Source organism: Varanus komodoensis, unplaced genomic scaffold (genome assembly GCF_004798865.1).
Source record: "Varanus komodoensis strain SLA01 unplaced genomic scaffold, ASM479886v1 scaffold51, whole genome shotgun sequence".
NCBI lineage: Eukaryota > Metazoa > Chordata > Lepidosauria > Squamata > Varanidae > Varanus > Varanus komodoensis.
The window spans coordinates 4,230,860-4,251,446 of record NW_025336100.1 but is presented as its reverse complement, the minus strand read 5'-3'; the positions used below and the strand labels follow the sequence as shown (position 1 = coordinate 4,251,446).

Genomic DNA, 20,587 nt, shown 5'->3' with positions numbered 1-20,587 from the left:
GTGGAGAACGAGAGGTAAAGCTGGGTATCATCAGCGTATTGATGATTCCGCAGCCCACACCTCCTGATGACCTCTCCCAGCGGTTTCATATAGATGTTAAATAGCAGAGGGGATAGAATGGAGCCCTGTGATGAGGAACAGAACTATTGGACACCATAATGTCTGCCCTCAAAGTCTCTTTTATGCATTTCATACTCTTTCTCTCATCCCATAGATGGTGCAGAAAATCAAAGAGAAACATCTCATTGCTCAGAGAGCACCTTATGTTAACTTCTTCCTGGACCTTGCAGTGCCTCCAGATCATTTCGGAGATGCTGAAGTTCACTGTTTAGACACTGAGTGGTACACTTTGAATTACTTGAACAATCTCAAAAAGATAAATACTTCTAGCTTCCAGGCACTCCTTAATCAACAGAATTTAAAATAGTACCTGGAAAACTTAGATAGTATAGGAGCAGCATAAAGGTACTCCTTTGACTGAGTATGCAAGAGCTTTTTGGCTGTTTGCAGGAAAATTTCTTCTTTGGTCTTAAGCCCAATTAGCTGCACTGAGAGTTCTCAGCCCTCATCAGCATATGGTATCACTTGAATCACAGCTCAGTGAGCTCTCATGCACACACTCAGAGATGGATTTCTTTGTGGAAACCTGATTTGGTATTTAAGGCCTTGCTCGGAAATCATTTTTGACCCGCTTGGATCTCTTGCCTCGCCATGTGCACACGGGCCTGTTGCTGCTCACTGTGCACACATGCACCCTCCACCGCCTCACCAGCCTGTGCCTGGAGGCACCCCTGCCTCACTGGCCCGCACCTGTCACTGCCTTTCAACTGGCCCCCTGCCGATGGTGGAGGAGGGCGCGGGGAGTCCAGAACCTCTGAGGTGGGCTGGATAAATGGGCATGGCTGTAGTTTGAGGATCCAAGCTATGAACCTTGGCTTTAAGGCTCTTGCCTCTTTTCAAGCCCTTGTAGGGTCCTTCCCATACATGCAGACTTCTTTTGACACATCAGGATATTGGAGATAGCTCTTTCAGCAGAAAGGGAACTTTGCATTTTCATCATTGTAAAATGGTCCTTCACTGAGAACACACATTAATAATCTCAGCATTCCAGAGCAGAGTAACTAGAAGCTTGTTTATTTAAACCGACCATAGCAGTTGCCACCAAAATTTACCATCTAACCAGTTTTTTTTTGGGGGGGAGGGGTGGTTTGGCCTAATGCTGTAGATTTTTTTCTGGTGATGGGGCATGCAGCCCATGGGACGCACTAAGGATTTAGTCCTGGTTGCCTCGTACTGTGATGCATTCTCCCTGAAACTGCCTCTAAAGTTGATCCAGAATGCTTCCAAGACTCCTTACATGTATCTGTTGTGGGGAACATATAATACTGATGTTAATGCTATTGGTCAATCAGGGTGCTAGATTTGAGTTTTACAATTCTAAACCATCTGGTCCTCCTATATTTCTCCTCCCAAGACATGCACACTGTGTAAAAGATTGCCTAGAGCACTTGCCTAGTATATGTGCCCTTGCCATCTAAAATTATAGTTTACTCAGAATTTTCAATTTAGAACAATTTATACTATGCCTTATTAGCCAAGGCTAAGGCCTCATTTGATGGCACCTTCCCTGTGGAGTTCTCTTACCTATGGAGTCTGGCCTTTTGTCATTAAGGCAACAGGTGCAGTCCTATGCATGCTTTCTGGAAGTAAGTTCCATTGTAGGACTAACTTCTCATTAAATATGCCTAATATCTGGTTTTAAGTTCTACCTATAAGAGGGTATGTACTATATGAAATATAGAGAAAGAGAAGTCTTATTGATTTAGCATTTCCCCCATTCCATTTCCTATCACATAGGATATATCAAACATCAGTTTATCAACACTTTAATTTTGTTTTATTTGTTCACACAAACCTATGCCTTTCAGATCATTGAGACACTTGCTGGTATGCAGCACTGGATGGTCTGTTTCACATTAATGTGGCACTAATGTGTAGGTCTCCTGCTGTTCATTATTGATGCAAAGAACCAAAATGACAATAACAGCAACACAAACAAAAAACCTAACCCTGTAAACTGTTTTAAATTTGATATCCAGATTGATCAAGATCAGGTGTTCTGGTTTTCTCTTAAGTTCGTTCTGCTCGGTTTACTTCTCTTTACAAGTATTAATACTCTGAAAAGTATAAGGGATTGTTTCCTTATTGTAGCTGTCAATTTTCACAAATTTCAACCAGAAAGAATCTTTAATGACATTCTTCTCCACCTAGACTGGCCTAACACCATTAATGGAAGCTGCTTCTGGTGGATATGCAGAAGTAGGCAGAGTTCTTCTAGACAAAGGTGCTGATGTAAACGCACCACCAGTTCCGTCATCAAGAGACACAGCTTTAACCATTGCTGCAGACAAAGGGCATTACAAGTTCTGTGAGCTGCTTATTAGCAGGTACTATTTTTGATCCTCTACTTATGAGCTATTTTTATGTTCTTAAGGCAGTGGAAGAAAAATGCTCACTTTTTGATCCTAGTAATTCTGATTTTTAATTATTTTAAGTCAAGAAATTGGCATCCCCCTGCCCACCACACACACACTGTACACTAGTAAGAACATGAAGACCTGCTCTGATGAGAAATATTCCTTTAGAGGCATACATTTGTAAGGTGCTGTTTTCAAATAACTTCAGTGTTTCCTCCACTGATGAGTCTTTCCTGCCACCCCGTAAAGGTATAAAAAAGTTCTATTCTGAAATATTATCATCTATATATCTGTTTCCATCATTTTTATTGTGGAGAGACTACAATGGAGGAAAGCAATTCATCCTAAGAAATCCTGCTCTCAAAGCAGTGTAAATGTTGCTATGAATGTTCACCCTTATTTATAAAACTAAGGACCACCTTTATGCACTTATGAGTAGCCTTGCTTTTGCATGTCTCTTTACTCCCCCACACTGCATCCCAACAGTCAAGTAGAATAGAAGAGCAAAGCGTTGATGCTGCTGAATACATGTCCTGATTTTAAAATGCTACTATATTTGGCACTAATGAAACTGTTTTGGTTGTATTCACACTGGAATACAGTGGAAAGTCTTTCCACTGTAGGACTTTCTTGGTAGCCATAACAGAATAAGACATATCTGATGAAAGTCTGAAATTCAAGAATTACAGAAGCCAAATATTCCCAATGACAACTAAGTGTTTTGCACATTCACTGCAACGTATATGTATTCTGAATATTGAATTGATTATAGTGCCTCACTTGTCCAATCATCTCTTTAAAATTGTGGCCTTGCACATGTATGGTGTACCTTTGCTAAGAATTCATTTTTTCAGAACTGATCTGTCTCAGAGTTTTTCAGAAAACAATTATTTTATAAAGCACAGACAGGTAAGAAAATTCTAAAGGTAAGGAGAATTAATGTTATCCCAACCACCTCCTCCCATCTTAAATGAGTAGGTGTAATCAGTCATTCAATTTTAGATTATTATTTTTAATTCGTAGGAACTGAATTTCCAGTATTTTGACCAAGCTTTTGTTCTTTCATAGGGGAGCTCACATTGATGTCCGTAATAAGAAAGGAAATACTCCTTTATGGCTTGCCGCTAATGGTGGTCATTTAGATGTTGTCCAGTTGCTAGTACAAGCAGGAGCAGATGTAGATGCTGCTGATAACAGAAAAATAACTCCACTGATGGCAGCTTTTCGAAAGGTAGGCTAAAGAATGTTTATTCTGCTTTTAATGTTCTGAAAATTCAAATGTACTGTGATCGTCATATAACAAGCTGTAATGATTTAAAGCATCTGTCCCCAAACTTGTGCCTTCTGGACACATTTGGACTTCAACATGCAGAATTCCCGCTCAGTAGCCCTGCTGGATGGGAATGCTGGGAGTCATGGTCCAGATGCCTCTGAAGGCCACCAGGTTGGGGAAAGCTGATTTAAAGTGTTACATGTTGTTCTTTTAAATGTTGGTAATTTTCAGAAGAGCAAGGTGGTAAAGTGGGGGGATGAGTGTTTGAGAGTACATGGACAGAGCTTGGAAGTGCATGAGGAGAGAGAAATAGACTTTCAGCCAGTCAGCAGTTAACAGTCTGCAGAATCTGAAAAGGCAGACTTCTCCTTAGAATCCTATATAGCACTGTGGAAGGCCCTGGAGATTCATAAAGACAAAGGGAAGGAAGTAGAATACATGGAGGACATAGTAGTGACTAATATTGTCAAGTATTATAAGGGTGTGAGATACATAAACTGACAGAAACCTGAGTGCAGAAGGGAAAGATTAAACTGAGAAAAATAAAGTACATGCAAAAGTGAAAGGAGAATTTGAGAGTAAGGAGTGTTTGTGAAGGGAAAGATTGTGATATCTCAGAAGTTATTAATATACACTCTTTTATTTACTAAGGAAATAGGTTACAGAACATCTTGAAGCCAATATGCTTTTTGTATAAATAAAGTTTTATTTTGTTTCTTGTTAACCCAGAATCATAGGCTGTTTGAATGAAAGTGCCTAACTTTCAGGAACACCGAGTCCAACAAAGGAGCCTTAAAGTTTGGGCACAATACTGTGGGAGAAGTTAATTGATAAGATTGGAATTAAATTCTTAGTGGCAGCATTACATACTACTAAGAGAAGGAGATTTCAAGAAAATTAAACACACTCCATATCTAAACATATTATAGGAGTATACTCATAACCCGAGCACAAGGAGTTAACAGAATAGAAGCTGAGCCTTCCATAGTTTTCTCAGGTTATATTTATATACATACGTACTTACCTGGAAGTTAAGTGTTGGAACACAGTGGGACTGTGGAAATACGATTAGAATTGTGTTGCCAGTATATTACAATCAATCCCCTGCTTCAAAAACTTGTAATATATATATTATAAATTTAGATATTTGTTTATATGCAGCACTGTAGTAGTCCTTCTGTAGTGAAATTTCTAAGAGCCTGATTTTTAGAGATAAACTTGATGATCACAAGGATGAAGGAAATGCCTTGCTGAATCACCATTGTACTTCTTGGTTTAGTCTCAGAATTGTTGGCTGTTTAGTCACAGAGTTGTTGGCCTTTTCAGAAAGTGAATTTACTCACTAAGTTTCCATTTTCAAATGTCACAAAGGAGACAGCCTTCATGTATTACTCTTTGTACTTACCAGGACAGGCAAGAAACATGTGATAAGGATTTTTAACCTTGGTCCTGGCCTTTGCAGCACCTTCCAGCCAGCTTGTTTTCACTTTTGCTGGGACACGGCTTGTTTTTCGTCGTGGCCTCTGTGCATCACACATATGGGTGCTGTGCCTGCACAGTGCCTGTAGCTGGGAAGATTTAAAAGCTTAATGGTTTTGGCAGGAACTCTGCACCCCTCCCCCCCACAGTATAAGAAGGCGGAGTGCCCACCATTTCCCAAGTCTTCTTGCAACCGCTGTTTGCTGTGCCTCGAGCCTTTTGTCTCTCAGTTCGTATATTGTGTATCCTGTTCTCCCTTAAACTGTTGTTGCTCTTAGCTTCTTGTTCAGATTTCCAAGTTATTATCCCTCCCCATTAGAAGTTTTCTTCACATTCCCCTTTCCCCCTTTTTCCCTGTTAACCCCCCCCCAAAGTTTTTCTCTTCTTAAATTTCTAAGCTTCGCTCTCTTCTCCTTTTTTCATTCTCGATGGCTCAGCGTGCGGCTTTCCGCAAGTGCTCTCAGTGCGGTTCTAAGATGTCTCCTACTGATCTGCACGACCTGTGCCTTCTTTGTCTCGGAGAAGGACACAGGACTGATAAATGCAGCTATTGCCAGGCCTTTACAAAGCAGGCACAGAAAAATCACGAGAAACACCTGCGCAAACTCTTATGGGACCAGGCCCTGTTTCAGTCTGATCAACTAGCAGGCCAATCCACTGCCAGCCCTCCTCTTCGGCTGCCCCTCCGCCCCGCCCATCGGCTGATGGTGCTATTCAGTCGGAGGGCAAGCTCTCCTCTAAATCTCACAAACAAAAGGAGAAGAGAAAGCGCAGTGGATTGGACAAGTCCTCAGGCCACAGGAAGCCTAAGAAGGACAAGGCAGACAAGACGGCTCACAAAACCAAGAAGGCCGATCAACCCTGACTCCGTGATTTGGGTTCGTCTGCTCAGTCGGTCCCGACTGCCGCTTCAGTACCGACACCAACCGGCTCTCCAATTGGTGAAGTAGGTGACTCTGCCAGGGTCCCCGCGACAGGTCGTCCCTTCCATCCTGTCCTTGCCAGAACACCAGGAGGCAGTCATGTTGGGTTCGATTTCCGATGGAGAGATCTGGGACTCTCCACAGATGGCTCCTCCGATGGCACGCTCGCTTACATCACAGCCGTTGCCTGAGACTTCCCTGAGGGCCCCACCTCAGCAGGTGCGATACCAGCGGATAGAGATCGTCCCTCTGGAGAATGGGTGTTAAGTGCCTCATGGATCTGCCCATTGTGAACCATGGGACAACTATGCACCGTACAGGTTCTATCCATCGGTACGCCACCGTACCCTATCTCTGGTCCCGAGGGATGCTCTGTCGATGTCCAGCACAGCTCAATCCAGGCACCCTTCTTTGCCAGTCGACTCCTCCTCCATTCCTCCGCTCCATTATGATTCTGAGTCAGAGGATTCGGACATAGCGTCCACTTCACCAGACACACTGATCACCACTCAAGGTCCCAGCTCACCTGAGGAGTCATACTCAACGTTTGGGGAACTGATTGGGCAAGATTGGCGAGGTCACTGGAGATGGAAGTCCAGCACCACTTTGATCCCAGTACCGATAAGTTTTACATCATCAAAAGTGAACAATCATTTTACTGCTTATTACCACATTTCGTCAGGCAATGATGGAACCGTGGAACTTCCCCAGTCAGCTGCAGCTGTCTTCACAACATTACGAATCCATGTTTCAAGTTCGTTAACAGGATATTCCATTTCTCCTGCGTCATCCTAGACCGAACACGATCATCGTGGAGTTGTCCCAGGGTCGTGAGTCGAGGGGACACACCACTCCTCGCAACAAAGAAGGGCTGAAGATCGACATGATGGCTCGCCTTATTTATTCTGCCACAGGTCTTGGCCTCCGGATTTCCAACTATGAGGCGACATTGGCTCATTACCAGTATTTTCTTATGCAAAAACTGGAAAATATCACAGCGTTGCTTCTGGAGCAGCAGAGGGACCTGGCCCATATTTTCACCAAAGGCAGTGCAGGTGGCAATCCAACAACTTTCCACAGCGAGACATCATGTCGATTGCGACTTGAGAGCCCTCGTTGGTGCTGTAGGCCTCCATTGCCATGCCTGGCTCCGAAACTGTAACATTCTGGATGCTCGGGGCTGTTCAATGCTAGGACGGACCACAAGATGAAGACAATTCACGAATCGCGTGTGACAGCTCGTCAGATGGAAGTCCCCAACCAGTCTTGACCAAGTGGTCTTGGTCCTGTCCTTTGTACTGGTATCAACCCTATACACAATTCTTTGGCCGGCAGCAGTTCCAGCCTCGATAGCAGTGCCGAAAGCAACCACCATAGTGCTTTCAACAGAGCCGTTGCCAACCGGATTCAGATAAATGCCGGCGTTGACGAGCTGAGCGAACCTCTTCTCTCCTGAACCCACCCTCCCCTCTTCCTTTTGGGGATCAATTGCAAAGTTGACTCCCCATGTAGGAGTCCATCACATCTGATCAGTGGGTTTTATCCATCATGGAGCACGGTTATAGAATCGAGTTCGATACCATACCCCCATCGGGACCAATCCGATATATGCCTCAGTCATTGGTTCTCAAAGACAAGGTTCAGCAGCTTCTTCGTAAAGAAGCGATCCGACAACTTTCACAATCTGAGGGGTTACACTGTTTCTACTCAAGATATTTCATGGTTCCTGAATGTGACGGTGGTCTTCGTCCGATATTGGACTTAGGTGGCGTCAACAAATTCATCAAGACTAAGAAATTTCGGATGACCACCCCTCAAAACATCCTTCCATTGCTCAGGAGAGAGGATTGGTTCGCTTCTCTGGACTTAAAGGATGCTTATTTCCGTATTAGCATCCACCCGTCTCACAGGTGTCTTCTTCGGTTTATGGTCGGTTCCGACCTGTTTGAATACAACGTTTTACCGTTTGGACTGGCTACTGCTCCACAGGTCTTTACTAAATGCATGGCCCTGGTGTGTGCACACCTCCGACTCATGTGGACAGAACTGTTTCAGCACTATCGGTACAGAGGTCCCTCTGACACATGGCTTCCACGGTCTCTTTGTTTTCGCATCCCAGATTACGGATGAGGCCCCTCCAACTTTGGTTCAACAGCCTCTTCCATCCTCAAAGAGACTCACCTCACCGACTCCTTCATCTCCCGACCTCCGTTGTCCAGACCTTATCATTGTGGGCTATACAAAACAATCTGTGTGTCGGCATTCCATTCTGCCCGCCTCATCCAGCACTGACTTTGTTCACCGATGCCTCCCTCACCTGTTGGGGAGCTCTGTGTGCTGGCCTTCGTACTGGGACCTGGGACTATGACGAAACTGCCAAACACATCAATTATCTAGAGCTACTGGCAGTCTTCAAAACCCTTTGGTCATTCAAGGATACCCTTCAGGGACAAGTTGTTCAAGTGGCCTCCGACAACATTGTGTAACTATATTCTATATGAACAAACAGGATGGAACAAAATCTACCTCCCTAGCTCATCTAGCTATGGAACTGTGAGACTGGTGCATTCTGAGGGAAATCATCCTCCTTGCCATTCACCTAGCTGGTACCGACAACGAGGAGGCGGACACACTCAGCAGACAGATGTCGTCGACCCACGAATGGGAGTTCGATTGTCAGGTCTGCCATCACCTTTTTCAGACTTGAGGCCCTCCAGACATAGATCTGTTCGCCACTCATGTGAACATGGTATGCAGGGCATACTACTCCCAAGCGGGCATCGGCCTGAGTTTGAGAGGGGACGCTCTAATGATCTCATGGATGAACACATTCTTTTATGCGTTCTCTCGAGACCACTCATTACGAGAACTCTTGCCAAGATCACCTTCAATGTGGCTCAGGGAATTTTTGTCACTCCCTGGTAGCTCCGCCAACCAAGGTTTTCTACTGTTCTCTGCCTGTCCGGCAACACCTTTTGGCAACTGCCTCTCATACCTCATCTAATAACTCAGCAGAACGGGGCAGTACATCACCCACTTCCTGGCTCATTTGATAAGTCACACTACTCCCTTGGTAGCGATGGCTCCCGTGGGCCCGATGCCGGCCCGGCGGTGTCTGGACACTACTGCTTGTCCTTCCTCAATACCGACAAATCCTTCATCGGATCCGAGCACTCTGCATCCTGATATGCAATTCATTCTCCAGTCTGCGCTAAGACCTACAACTCACCACTCCTATGCAGCTAAATGGAAACACTTCACATCTTTTGCTGAAACCAATCACTTTGTTGCTCATTCAGCCTCCATTGAAAATAGTCTTCAGTTTCTTCAGCATTACACCAGACTGGACTGAAACCTTCATCCATCAAAGTTTACATTGCAGCAATCTAACACTACCATGGCCAGGTGGCAGGCTCATCGGTATTCTCTAACGTCCTCATTCATTGATTCCTTAGAGGATTACAGAACCTTCAGCCACCGATTAGGTCCATTGTTCCGATATGGAGCCTTTCGCTTGTTCTACAAGCACTCACTAAACCTCCTTTCGGGCCATTGGAGACTACTGACTTGCGTCTTTTGTCTTGGAAAACTGCCTTTCTCGTTGCTATCACATCAGCTAGAAGGGCCCGTGAACTCTGTGCACTCCATATATACCCTCCTCATCTCAATTTCCACAAGGAGAAGGTCGTTCTGCATACTGACCCAGCATTCTTACCAAAAGTTGTGTCACTCTTTCATGTCAATCAGGACATTATTTTAACCAGCCTTTTTTCCTACTCCATCTACACCTATAGAGCACTTGCTACACTCTCTTGACATTCGTCACTGCCTCGCTTTCTACAGGTCTCGCACAGAACCCTTTCACAATACCAGGCGTCTTTCCATCAAGTATTCAGAACATGACAAAGGGTCTCCTTTCGGATCCCAAAGACTTTCGAAATGGATTGTGCAGACCATCGAGCTGGCCTGTGAACTTTCCAAATTGGATTTACCTGTCATGCCCAGAGCCCATTCCACAAGGACTGTTGCGGCTTCTTCTGCTTTTTCTCCTGGCATTCCGCTCCATGACTTATGCAAGGCTGCCACTTGGACTACTCCTTGCACTTTTGCCAGACATTACTGCCTCGATGTGCGTGCCAGACAGGATTGCTCCTTTGGTCAGGCAGTCCTTTCTTCTGTTCTCCAGTGACGACACCGCCCTGCCTCCAGGTCTGGTAAGCTTGCTAATCATCCATATGTGTGATGCACAGAGGCCACGACAAAGAAAGGCAGGTTGCTCACCTGTAACTGTCGTTCTTCGTGTGGCCATCTGTGCATTCACACAGCCCACCTGCCGGCCCCACTTGGTGTCGGTGACTGGGTTTCTGCAGTACCATATTTTGCTTGGTGGCGGATCTGTAGAAGGGTATCTTTATGTATATATATACATATATGTTTTGCCTTAGTTTTCAACATGTGCTCTGTAATATTTTATGCTCCCGCTTGGGGGCGAATGGTCGGTCTTCAGTAGACTGAGGAAATGGTGGGCATTCCACCTTCTTATACTGTAGCAGGGGAGAAGGGTTCGGAGTTCCCACCAAAACCGTTAAGCTTTTGAATCTTCCTGGCTACAGGCACTGCACAGACGCATCACCCATGTGTGTAATGCACAGATGGCCACTCAAAGAATGACAGTTACAGGTGAGCAAACTGCTTTTCTTATCTTTGCTCAGTAATCTTATTTTCTGGACCTCATTTTTCTCTTAATTCTTGTTCTATCTTCTAGAAAATAGAAATCTTCCTTTTCTAATCTTTTCTCTGAAAAAACAACCCCAAAAACCTGTTCTTTTTCCAGTTCTTCATCCTTTTGCCCACAAGATGGAGCCACCTAGCAAGACACACTCCAAGTCTTAAAAAGAAAAAGAAAGTGTTCCCTGACTCTGTGATGAGTTTGTCTCAGTGCCTGTAGCAGTAAAGCATAGCCCCCCACCCCCTGCACACCAGCATTGCATAACAGCTTCTGATTATCCTGCAGCTCAGCAAACACAGAAGGATCAAAGTGGAACCCTGGAAGAACTGGATGAAGTGGGATATTACATCTTCTCCATAGTTCCTGCCGCATAGGTGGTTGACCCAGGCATCAATCCACAAGCCTGGTAGTAATTTCAGAAGTATGTTTTGCGATCATAGGAGCAGGGAAAGACTACATCTCATCCAGCTTTTCCCTGCTAACAGTTAGCTTTATTTTCCCAGGATTGTGCTTCCATTTTATAAGTGTTTTCTCCTCCTCCACTGAGAATTCAGCAAAACAACAACCCCCCTCCGCTGGATCAGACTTTGTTTAATAGTATCGAACAGGCTATCAGAATGGGATCGACTCAGCTCCTTAATCAGCAAAGAGGACATAAAAATACAGAGAAATAACTTTTTACTGGTGTTTTTCTTCTTCTGCTTCTCTTCAACTAAAAAAATAAAAGAAGAAGAAAGAAAAGAAAAGCAGTGATGGGAGGTACTTAAGACCAAAAATTCTAAGGCTTTTAATAGAACTTAGTAACCCATATCTTCTGCTGAATCAGCTTCTTTTCATAGTCATGGAAAAAGAAAAGTCAAAGGGAATGTCTCCTGAGAGTCCTTCTGATTCAGATTATTTTATGGTACTAGGTGAAATGCAACAGTTGTGGGAATAACCATATCCTGGGAATATAGAGCAATCTTTCAATTTAAGATTCTTGGACGAGGACAAATTTATCTCTATTCTTTCTAAAGTTAGTTCTTCCTGGACATTAATTTCTCTCATGAAACAGCCAGCAGCCTTCCAAGAGTGAAGCATCATTTCCAGAGCTTAAGACAGCAAACTGAAGTACCTTTTCATTCCTCTTTTGAAAAATAGGTTAAAGCTGAAAGAAAGGCTGCACTACTCTACCAGAAGGGAATCTGACATAGTGCGAAAATACTATTTCTTATAGCAGAGTATAATGGAAAAGCTCAAGATTTCTCTAGTTGATATTCCAATAGCAGCCTTACTTTGGGGCACCATTTTTATTCCTTTTTGTTCTTCTAGGTTGACAAGTTTATTGTGTATCTAATAAAGAATTGAATACTTTTTCCTTTCTTAGGACCCTTTCTTGGTTAACCCAAACATACACTTTCATTCCAGATGCCTCACAGAATTTCATGGTCTGTCATGCTCCATTGTAACAACTGCAGCGGGCAAGCCATTTACCCTGGTTCATGCACTGAACATAGATTCTTATTCCAAAGGAACATACCTCCTTGGAGGGGAAGCCCTCAAAAGATTTTAGTGGAAACCAAAGACAAGAAGATGGGTATGACTTCTTTGCCAAAGAGGAAGGAAAGGCGATTCTCTGAGCCCCTTATTCTTTCTTTTCTTCTTTTCATCCCTTTAGATCTCAATTCAGTTCCATGCTTTTGAGCATGCAACCATAAGTTCACAAAGCTTACTTGGTCCAAAACCAAATTCCAGCTTAGATTACAGACCACCAGTCTGGCTAGATCAGCCTGCTCTAATCCTCCTAAGATCCTCATCAACACTTCTGACACTGTGCCTGCAGATATGGGGGGAAGGCTATAACACTTCCTTCACATGTGTGAATGGACTGCATCAGACACTTTAACTCTTTGCATTATTTCCTGTAATTCCAGTTTTCTCCCTAGAAGCAGCCTTCCCTTTCCATATGACTAAGCAGATCTCATGTTCCTTACTCAAGCACTGGATCTCATGATATACTGCTTAGGGATCATTCCATGGACCAGGTTGCATTCCAGACCCCCACAATTCTTCCTTTTCCCCTTTCAGTCTGCCGTAATTCACAGAAGGCATTTCAAAGTTATTTTGTCAAAAGTACTTAGAACGTCTTTCCTTCTATGGAGAACACTACACAATATAGCAAACAGCATACCCACTGAGGAAGCCAGTCTTGTCATGTGACCAGGATGGCAACTTGGGGGCTCACTATCAGAGTTGCCCCATTCAAGAGTCTCTTCCCCTCCCAGGTGAAATACCACAGCATCAACTGGTAGGAATTATGAGCACCGTCAGACACTCTGTTCAACACATGTGTCCTGTGTCTTTCTTATCAGAACAGACAAAACCACAGCCTTAATTCATATAGTAGGGACTTGTGAGATCTGGGTTGTAGACCCCACTTAATCATGGAGCTAACTGGGAGTCTTTGGGCCAGTCACAGACTCACCTGAACTTACCTCACAGGATTGTAATTGTGAGGGTATGATTCAGATGTTGAGAATTGTATAAGCTGCCTTGAGTTCCTTGAAAGGGAAAAAGGTGGGATATAAATATAAAAAGTAAACAAATAAAAATCCATACCTCTACACAAAGGAACTGTGAATACAACAACTAAGCCATTTTTCCTGAGTTCTTTCTGGTAGTTTCACACAAACCCTGTGGAGCACCCAATTCCTGACTGGCTACATCTAGCCACTTGGCTACTAAATCATCCTTCCTTCCTCTCTCTGGGCTATTGCAGCAAAATAACAAACACCATGTTATCTTCTGGGACACCACTCACCAACTGAATATATGGAACAACTTGGAAGATACTCATGTTTGGCCCACGTGGGAATAGGTAGATCACAAAACAGCAAGAAGCAGAGTTGTTCCTCTTCCTACAAGTGGTCATAGAGAATGAAACTGCAAATAGCCTTCTCAGAGAAGCCTATAGCTCTTCTTTCTGTCATTTCCAAGTTGTGCCATAAACCATTCAGTGCTCACTCATACCTCAAGCAGTTCCTGAGAGGGACATTACTTATCTTCAGTTGGAGATCTTTTTCCTACACAGCACCTACATACATTGCTTTCTGCTCTTCTCCAGTGTTTGAGCCATTTAGAACTGTATTTCTACTGTTCCTCTTTCCCTACGTTTTATTTCTGGTAGCTATTGGCTTTGCCAGGAGAGTTTCAAGAGTTACTGGCTCTCTCTATGAGGAACCACCTCAGTATGTTCAGTAACGTTTCTATTATACTCCAGTTGGCTTCGTCCTTAATTCCCCAAATTAACATTCTTTTTCACAGAATTGAAGAAACTGTTGTTCCCTTATTCTGTCCTATTCTTCATCATGGCCTCTGTGCATCACACATACGGGTTCTGTGCCTGCGCAGTGCCTGTGGCCGGAAGATTAACAGCTAACAATTTGGCGGGAAACTCCGCTCCCCCTCCCCCCTAGTAGTATATAAGGAGCGGAGTGTTCGCCATTTTCCAATCTTTGCGACCACCGTTCGTTATGCCTCGTGCCGCTTCGTTCTCGCTTAGATCGTGCCTTGTGCTCTCTTGTTTGAACCTTTTTTCTTGTTCCTTCCAAGTTAGTATTCCCTTCTTACCTTAACATATTATTCCATTCTCTTTGTTTTTCTCTCATTTTTTGTCTTCTTATTCCTATAAAAGAAAAAAACAACCCAAAAATATTATCTCTTCCCGCTTTACTATCTTCTTTTTTTCTTTTCCGCAATGGTTCAACGGGCAGCGTCCTGCAAGCGCGGAGAGTGTCGTTCTAAAATGCCCACTGCGGACCTGCATGACCTGTGCCTCCTCTGTTTAGGGGAGGGTCACAGGACGGACAAATGTGTCCATTGCCTGGCCTTTTCGAAACGGACCAGGAAGAACAGGGAGAACCGTTTACGGAAGCTCCTGTGGGACCAGGCCCTTCTACAATCTGACCGGCTGGTGGCTAAGCCCGCTACAACTTCGGCCCCACCAGACTGCCATCCGGCCTCCACTGAACTGCCGCAACGTCCGGCCCCTTCCTCTGCTGCTCCACCCTCATGCCCCTCGGGCAAGGGTGCTTCTGTCATTGGGGAGCAGCCTGTTTCTCCGCCCAAGAAGCAGAAGGAAAAGAGGAAGCACAGCGTGCCCGAGAACCCGTCTGTGCACAAAAGGGCCAAGAAAGATAAGGCTGAGAAGCCGGCCAAGAAACCGAAGAGACCCAAGCATTCGAAACATTGACGCTTGAGTTTGGCGGCCTCTTAGGTTCTGGTTCCGGTTGCAGCTCCGGTACTGACACCCTTGGGCCCGGCCATCCAAGTGGCGATGAGAGTCACACCTCCAGCTTCCCTGTGTCGTATGGAATCAGAACTACATCAAGATCCACCTCGCAGTTTGATCTCTGATGGCGAGATCGAAGACTCTCCACCGAGGGCTCGATCCCCAACTCCTATGCCATCTATTGGGCTCGATCCAGGTACCGGACTATCCCCGCCGAGGGATCGGAGGAGTCGCTCGTCGGAACCCCTCTCCGATGACTGATACCATGCTAGGTACTCCTCCGCACCGAGATGGTCTGACTATCCATCCGTCGGATACTGCCCGGCTGCTAGGGATCGATCCCCACCAACCGAACATCGGGATCGACCTCACTCTGTGACTTCGAGGGGCGCCGGGCGTGTACCGTCTCAAGAAAGCAAGAGATCCCAGTCACCAGGGGGTTCCTCCTCCAGCAGCCCGGCTCCATATTGGGTGGACTCGGACAAGTCCGAGGTCGACATGACGTCTCCCAATGCTGCGGTCACTTCACAAGCTCCGGTATCACCAGAAGAACCGCACATCACGTTCGCTGAGCTGATGTCCAGGCTTGTGAAGTTGTTGGAGATTGAAGTGAGCCAACAACCGGGGCCTAGTACCAACCGTTTCTATGATGTCGTACGGGGAGAACAATTGACCTCCATCGCCTTGCCACTCATCACGACCCTCCGACAAGCGATGACTCAACTGTGGGATCTCCCGGCACAGCCTCAACCAGCCTCTGGAAAATATGAGGTGGTGTACAGATTCCGTGAAGGAGACATTCCATTCCTCCTCCGCCACCCCAAACCAAATTCAGTGGTGGTGGAATCGTCCCAAGGTCGGGAGGCACAGGGTTACACAGCGCCCCGGGACAAAGAGGGAAGAAAGATCGACTCCCTTGCGTGTCGGGTCTATGCGACTTCAGAACTAGGGCTAAGAATATCTAATTATGAGGTGACCCTGGCGCACTATCAATATTTCATAATGCAGTGCCTAGGCAACATCATCGCCGCCCCTCCTGATAATCAAGGCGATTTGGCGAGGGTGTTCGTCAAGGAAGCGATGCAGGTCGCCGTACAACAATTATCCACAGCCAGACATCACATGGATACAGACTCGAGGGCTCTCGTCAGCGCCATCTCCCTCCGGAGACACACATAGTTGCGTAACTGCAACTTTCCCGAGGAGATGAAGAGAAGAATTGAGGAGATGCCCTTTGATGGATCCGGCCTCTTCAGCGCTAGAACCGACCACAAGTTGAAGAAGATCCACGACTCGAGGATGTCGGCCTGGTGCATGGAACTACAACCACCCCCTTGACGTAAGTGGTGGTGGACCAGGCCTCAGTATAGACAACCATATCCATCCCGCCAACAGCCACAGCATCACCAACAGTGTCGCAAACAACCACCCCAGTGTTTCCAGCAAGGCCGCCGCCACTTTGACGGAGACAAACCCCAATGTAGATGGGGCGAGCGAACCCTTCCTCTCCTCCCAACCCCACCCTCCCCCCTCTCATTTGGGGACTGGCTGTAAAGCCGACTCCCCGTTTGGGAGTCCATTACATCTGATGGGTACGTGTTATCCATCATCCAGCACAGATATAGAACTGAATTCGAAGTTGTTCCATCATCGAGTCCTATCCGGTTTACGCCATGCTCGTCGGTATTGTTGGATGAGATTTACCAACTCCTCTCTAAAGGAGCCGTTCGTCGCTTATCTTCATCGGAAGGACTCCATGGATTCTATTCTAGATATTTTACGGTCCTGAAACGAGATGGAGGGCTTTGGCTGGTATTGGACTTGAGAGCTCTCAACAAATTTATAACACCAAAGAAGTTTCAGATGACCACGCTTCAGAATATCCTCCCGTTGCTGGGGAGAGGGGATTGGTTCGCCTCATTAGACTTGAAGGATGCCTATTTTCATATTTCGATACATCCATGATATAGGCGTTTCCTCCATTTTGTGGTAGCCTCTAAAATCTACTTATTCAAGGTACTGCCGTTTGGACTGGACACCGCACCGAGGGTCTTCATGAAGTGTATGGCTCCTGTTTGCGCATACCTCCGATTACGTGGAATTCAAATATATCCATACCTTGATGATTGGCTGTTGGTTTCCCAAACTAGAGAAGGACTTAGTTCCGCCGTAAATATCACTTGTGACCTATTGCAAAACCTTGGACTCTGCATAATCGCCAGAAATGTTCTCTTCTCCCTACACAGACAATCAATTTTATTGGAGCTCGGCTGGATTCTACGGTGACGACAGTCTTCCTTCCTCGAAACAGACAACATGCTATCGCCTGACACATTCACCGAATTCGACGAGACGGAACTGTTCCTGCCCAGTCTGTTCAAAGACTGTTGGGACATATGGCAGGTCCATTGCCGTAGTCCCATATGCCAAACTCCCGCTGCGCCCCCTCCAATTGTTTTTCAATGGGATGTTCCGACCGCAGAGGGATCTGCCTACAAAGCGGATTCGACTCCTGTCCTCCATTCTACATTCCTTACTATGGTGGACAGAGTCAAGCAACCTAGACGTCAGAGTCCTGTTTCGACCTCGGTACCCTACAGTGACTCTCAGTACCAACGCATCCCTTCTGGGATGGGGAGCCCTGTGCTCTGGTCTATGCACCCAGGGGGTCTGGAGCTGCCAGGATTCCAAGAATCACATCAACTTCCTGGAACTTCTCGCTGTGTTCAAAGCACTACGGTCATTCGAGGACGTGCTTCACCGTCAAGTTGTCCAGATAACTTTGGACAACATAGCCACAGTTTTTTATTTAAACAAACAAGGGGGGACAAGGTCCCTGAAATTAGCCCATTTGTCGATGCAAATCTGGGAGTGGTGCATACCGAGGGACATCACTCTTACAGCAGTGCATCTCACGGGCAAGGACAATGTGGAAGCAGATCTTTTGAGCAGACACATGTCACGGTCACACAAATGGGAACTGGACCGTCAGATCTGCGACAGACTGTTCCAACATTGGGCCCCCCCAGATATAGACCTGTTTGCCACCTGACAAAACCGTGTGCGAGAATTTTTGTTTGAGAGCGGGAATCGGCCAGGGGACATCCGGGGATGCCTTCATGATTCCCTGGAGCGATCTGACCTTTTACGCTTTCCCACCGATTTCCCTCATCGTGAGAGTGCTGGCGAAGATTATTCACGAAGGGGCAACAGGGCTGCTAATAACTCCTTGGTGGCCACACCAGCCATGGTTCTCGACCCTTCTTCATATTTGTTGGAAGGAATACCTTCAACTTCCTCCTGTTCCTTATCTTATTACTCAACGGGAGGGCACGATCTGACACCTGGACCTGCCGTCGCTGAAACTGACCGCATGGCGAATTCGACAGCAATGAATGCCAGAATGGTACTTACATCATCTGCAGCCCCTGTTCATTCTGTTCCTACCGCTGATTTGCCAGCCCATATGTTGAATCCAGTTACCACCTCTGCCTCGTTAAATTCAGTGAATCTGCCATTGGCCTCACAGGCTTTACATCCTGATATACAGTATATTCTTGACTCTGCATTAAGACCATCCACTCGAAAATCATATGCGGCGAAGTGGCGTAGATTCTCCAGTTTTGCCGTATCTCATTCGTATTCAGCACCCTCCACATCTGTAGATCAGATCCTTCAGTTCTTCTTCGAACTTCACCGTTTTGGACTTAAACTCTCTTCCATAAAAGTTTATACGGCGGCAATCTCTTATTACCGCGGAACTGTGCAGGGTTTTTCCATTTTTTCTCAACCACTGATTAAAAGATTCCTGAAAGGACTTTGTAACCTTCATCCAACAATTAGGCCGTTTATGCCCACTTGGAGTCTCTCAGTGATTCTACAGGCACTAACATGGCCCCCTTTTGAACCCTTGGCAACAATTGATCTATGTCTTGTTTCCTGGAAAACTGCCTTCCTTGTAGCAGTTACCTCAGCCCATAGATCTAGTGAACTTTGTGCTCTCAGAGTGGATCCTCCATTTTTGAATTTTCATAAGGAGAAGGTAATCCTACGAATGGACCCGTCTTTTCTCCCAAAGGTGGCTACCTCCTTCCACATGGATCAAGAGATTCTTTTGCCAGCATTTTTTTTTTTTTTTTTTGGCTCCTTCGAATCTGATCGAGAGGTCCCTTCATATGCTAGATGTTCGTCGTTGTCTAGCCTTTTACAGATCGAGGACTGAATCTTTTCTGCATTCTAATAGACTTTTCATTAAATACTCGGAACAAAATTGAGGCTTCCCTGTGACTCCTCAACGGCTATCCAAATGGATAGTTAACACCATTACTCTTTCTTACCAGCTAGCTAAAATGGACTTACCGACTGCTCCAAGAGGTCACTCCACTAGGGTTGTAGCTGCCTCTTTAGCCTTTGCATCGGGAGTCCCAATTGAGGATGTCTGCAGAGCTGCAACCTGGGCTACTCCATGTACTTTTGCAAGGCACTATAGACTGGATGTTCGTGCCAGACGGGATTGTTCGTTCGGCAGAGCCGTTCTTTCATCTATTCTTCGTTGATGACACCTCCCTCCTCCACTTTGGGTAAGCTTGCTATTCTACCCATATGTGTGATGCACAGAGTCCACGACAAAGAAGAGCAGGTTGCTTACCTGTAACTGATGTTCTTCGAGTGGCCATCTGTGCAGTCACACAACCCACCCACCGGCCCCGCTTGGTGTCATGGGTGGTGCGACTTTTTTCTCTTCGGTACCAGGCTATTTTTTCCTCTGACTGTTGTACCACTCAGATTTTTTGTTTTATTCCATACCACCAAAATTTTTTCTGTTAGTTAGTGCCTCCAAAAAACAAAAACAAAAAAACCTTTTCTTAGAGAGTGAACGTCTGGTCTGTCAAAGACTGGAAAATGGCGGACACTCCGCTCCTTATATACTACTAGAGGGGAGGGGGAGCGGAGTTTCCCGCCAAACCGTTAGCTGTTAATCTTCCGGCCACAGGCACTGTGCAGGCGCAGAACCCATATGTGTGACTGCACAGACGGCCACTCGAAGAACATCAGTTACAGGTAAGCAACCTGCTCATCCTGTTTACTCCTCTGAATGGGTCTGGCTTACATTGAATCTTAGAAGGGTCATTAAGATTTGCCTTAAGAAGACTAAGGAATTCAGCGATTCCAATGCCTTATTTGTTTCCTTTTATCCAGTGGCCATAGGGCAGAAAGTTTTTTATGCTATGTTCATTAGATGTCTCAACACACCTATTTTTCTAGTGTATGAGGTTAAAAGACTCTCTGTACAAATAACATAGTACACTTCACTAGGTTTATCATTTCCTCAGTAGCTTTCTTTTCTTTACTTACTAACAGCCCTTTACTCAAGATCTGTAGGACATGCACATGGTTCTTACACTGCATGTTCATGAGGCATTACAAGATAGAGAA

The 20,587-nt window shown here is 45.5% G+C and overlaps 1 protein-coding gene across 8 annotated transcripts in view; it reads left to right on the top strand.

Annotated features, from left to right (window-relative positions):
- ANKRD17 (ankyrin repeat domain 17) overlaps nt 1-20,587 on the top strand; it is a 161,796-nt gene that overhangs the window by 71,805 nt on the left and 69,404 nt on the right. For all 8 annotated transcript variants that reach the window (XM_044447261.1, XM_044447258.1, XM_044447255.1 and 5 more), the window contains 2 exons: nt 2,272-2,447; nt 3,546-3,708. In XM_044447261.1, coding sequence (XP_044303196.1) covers nt 2,272-2,447; nt 3,546-3,708 — 339 coding nt within the window. The remainder of the gene's footprint in view (nt 1-2,271; nt 2,448-3,545; nt 3,709-20,587) is intronic.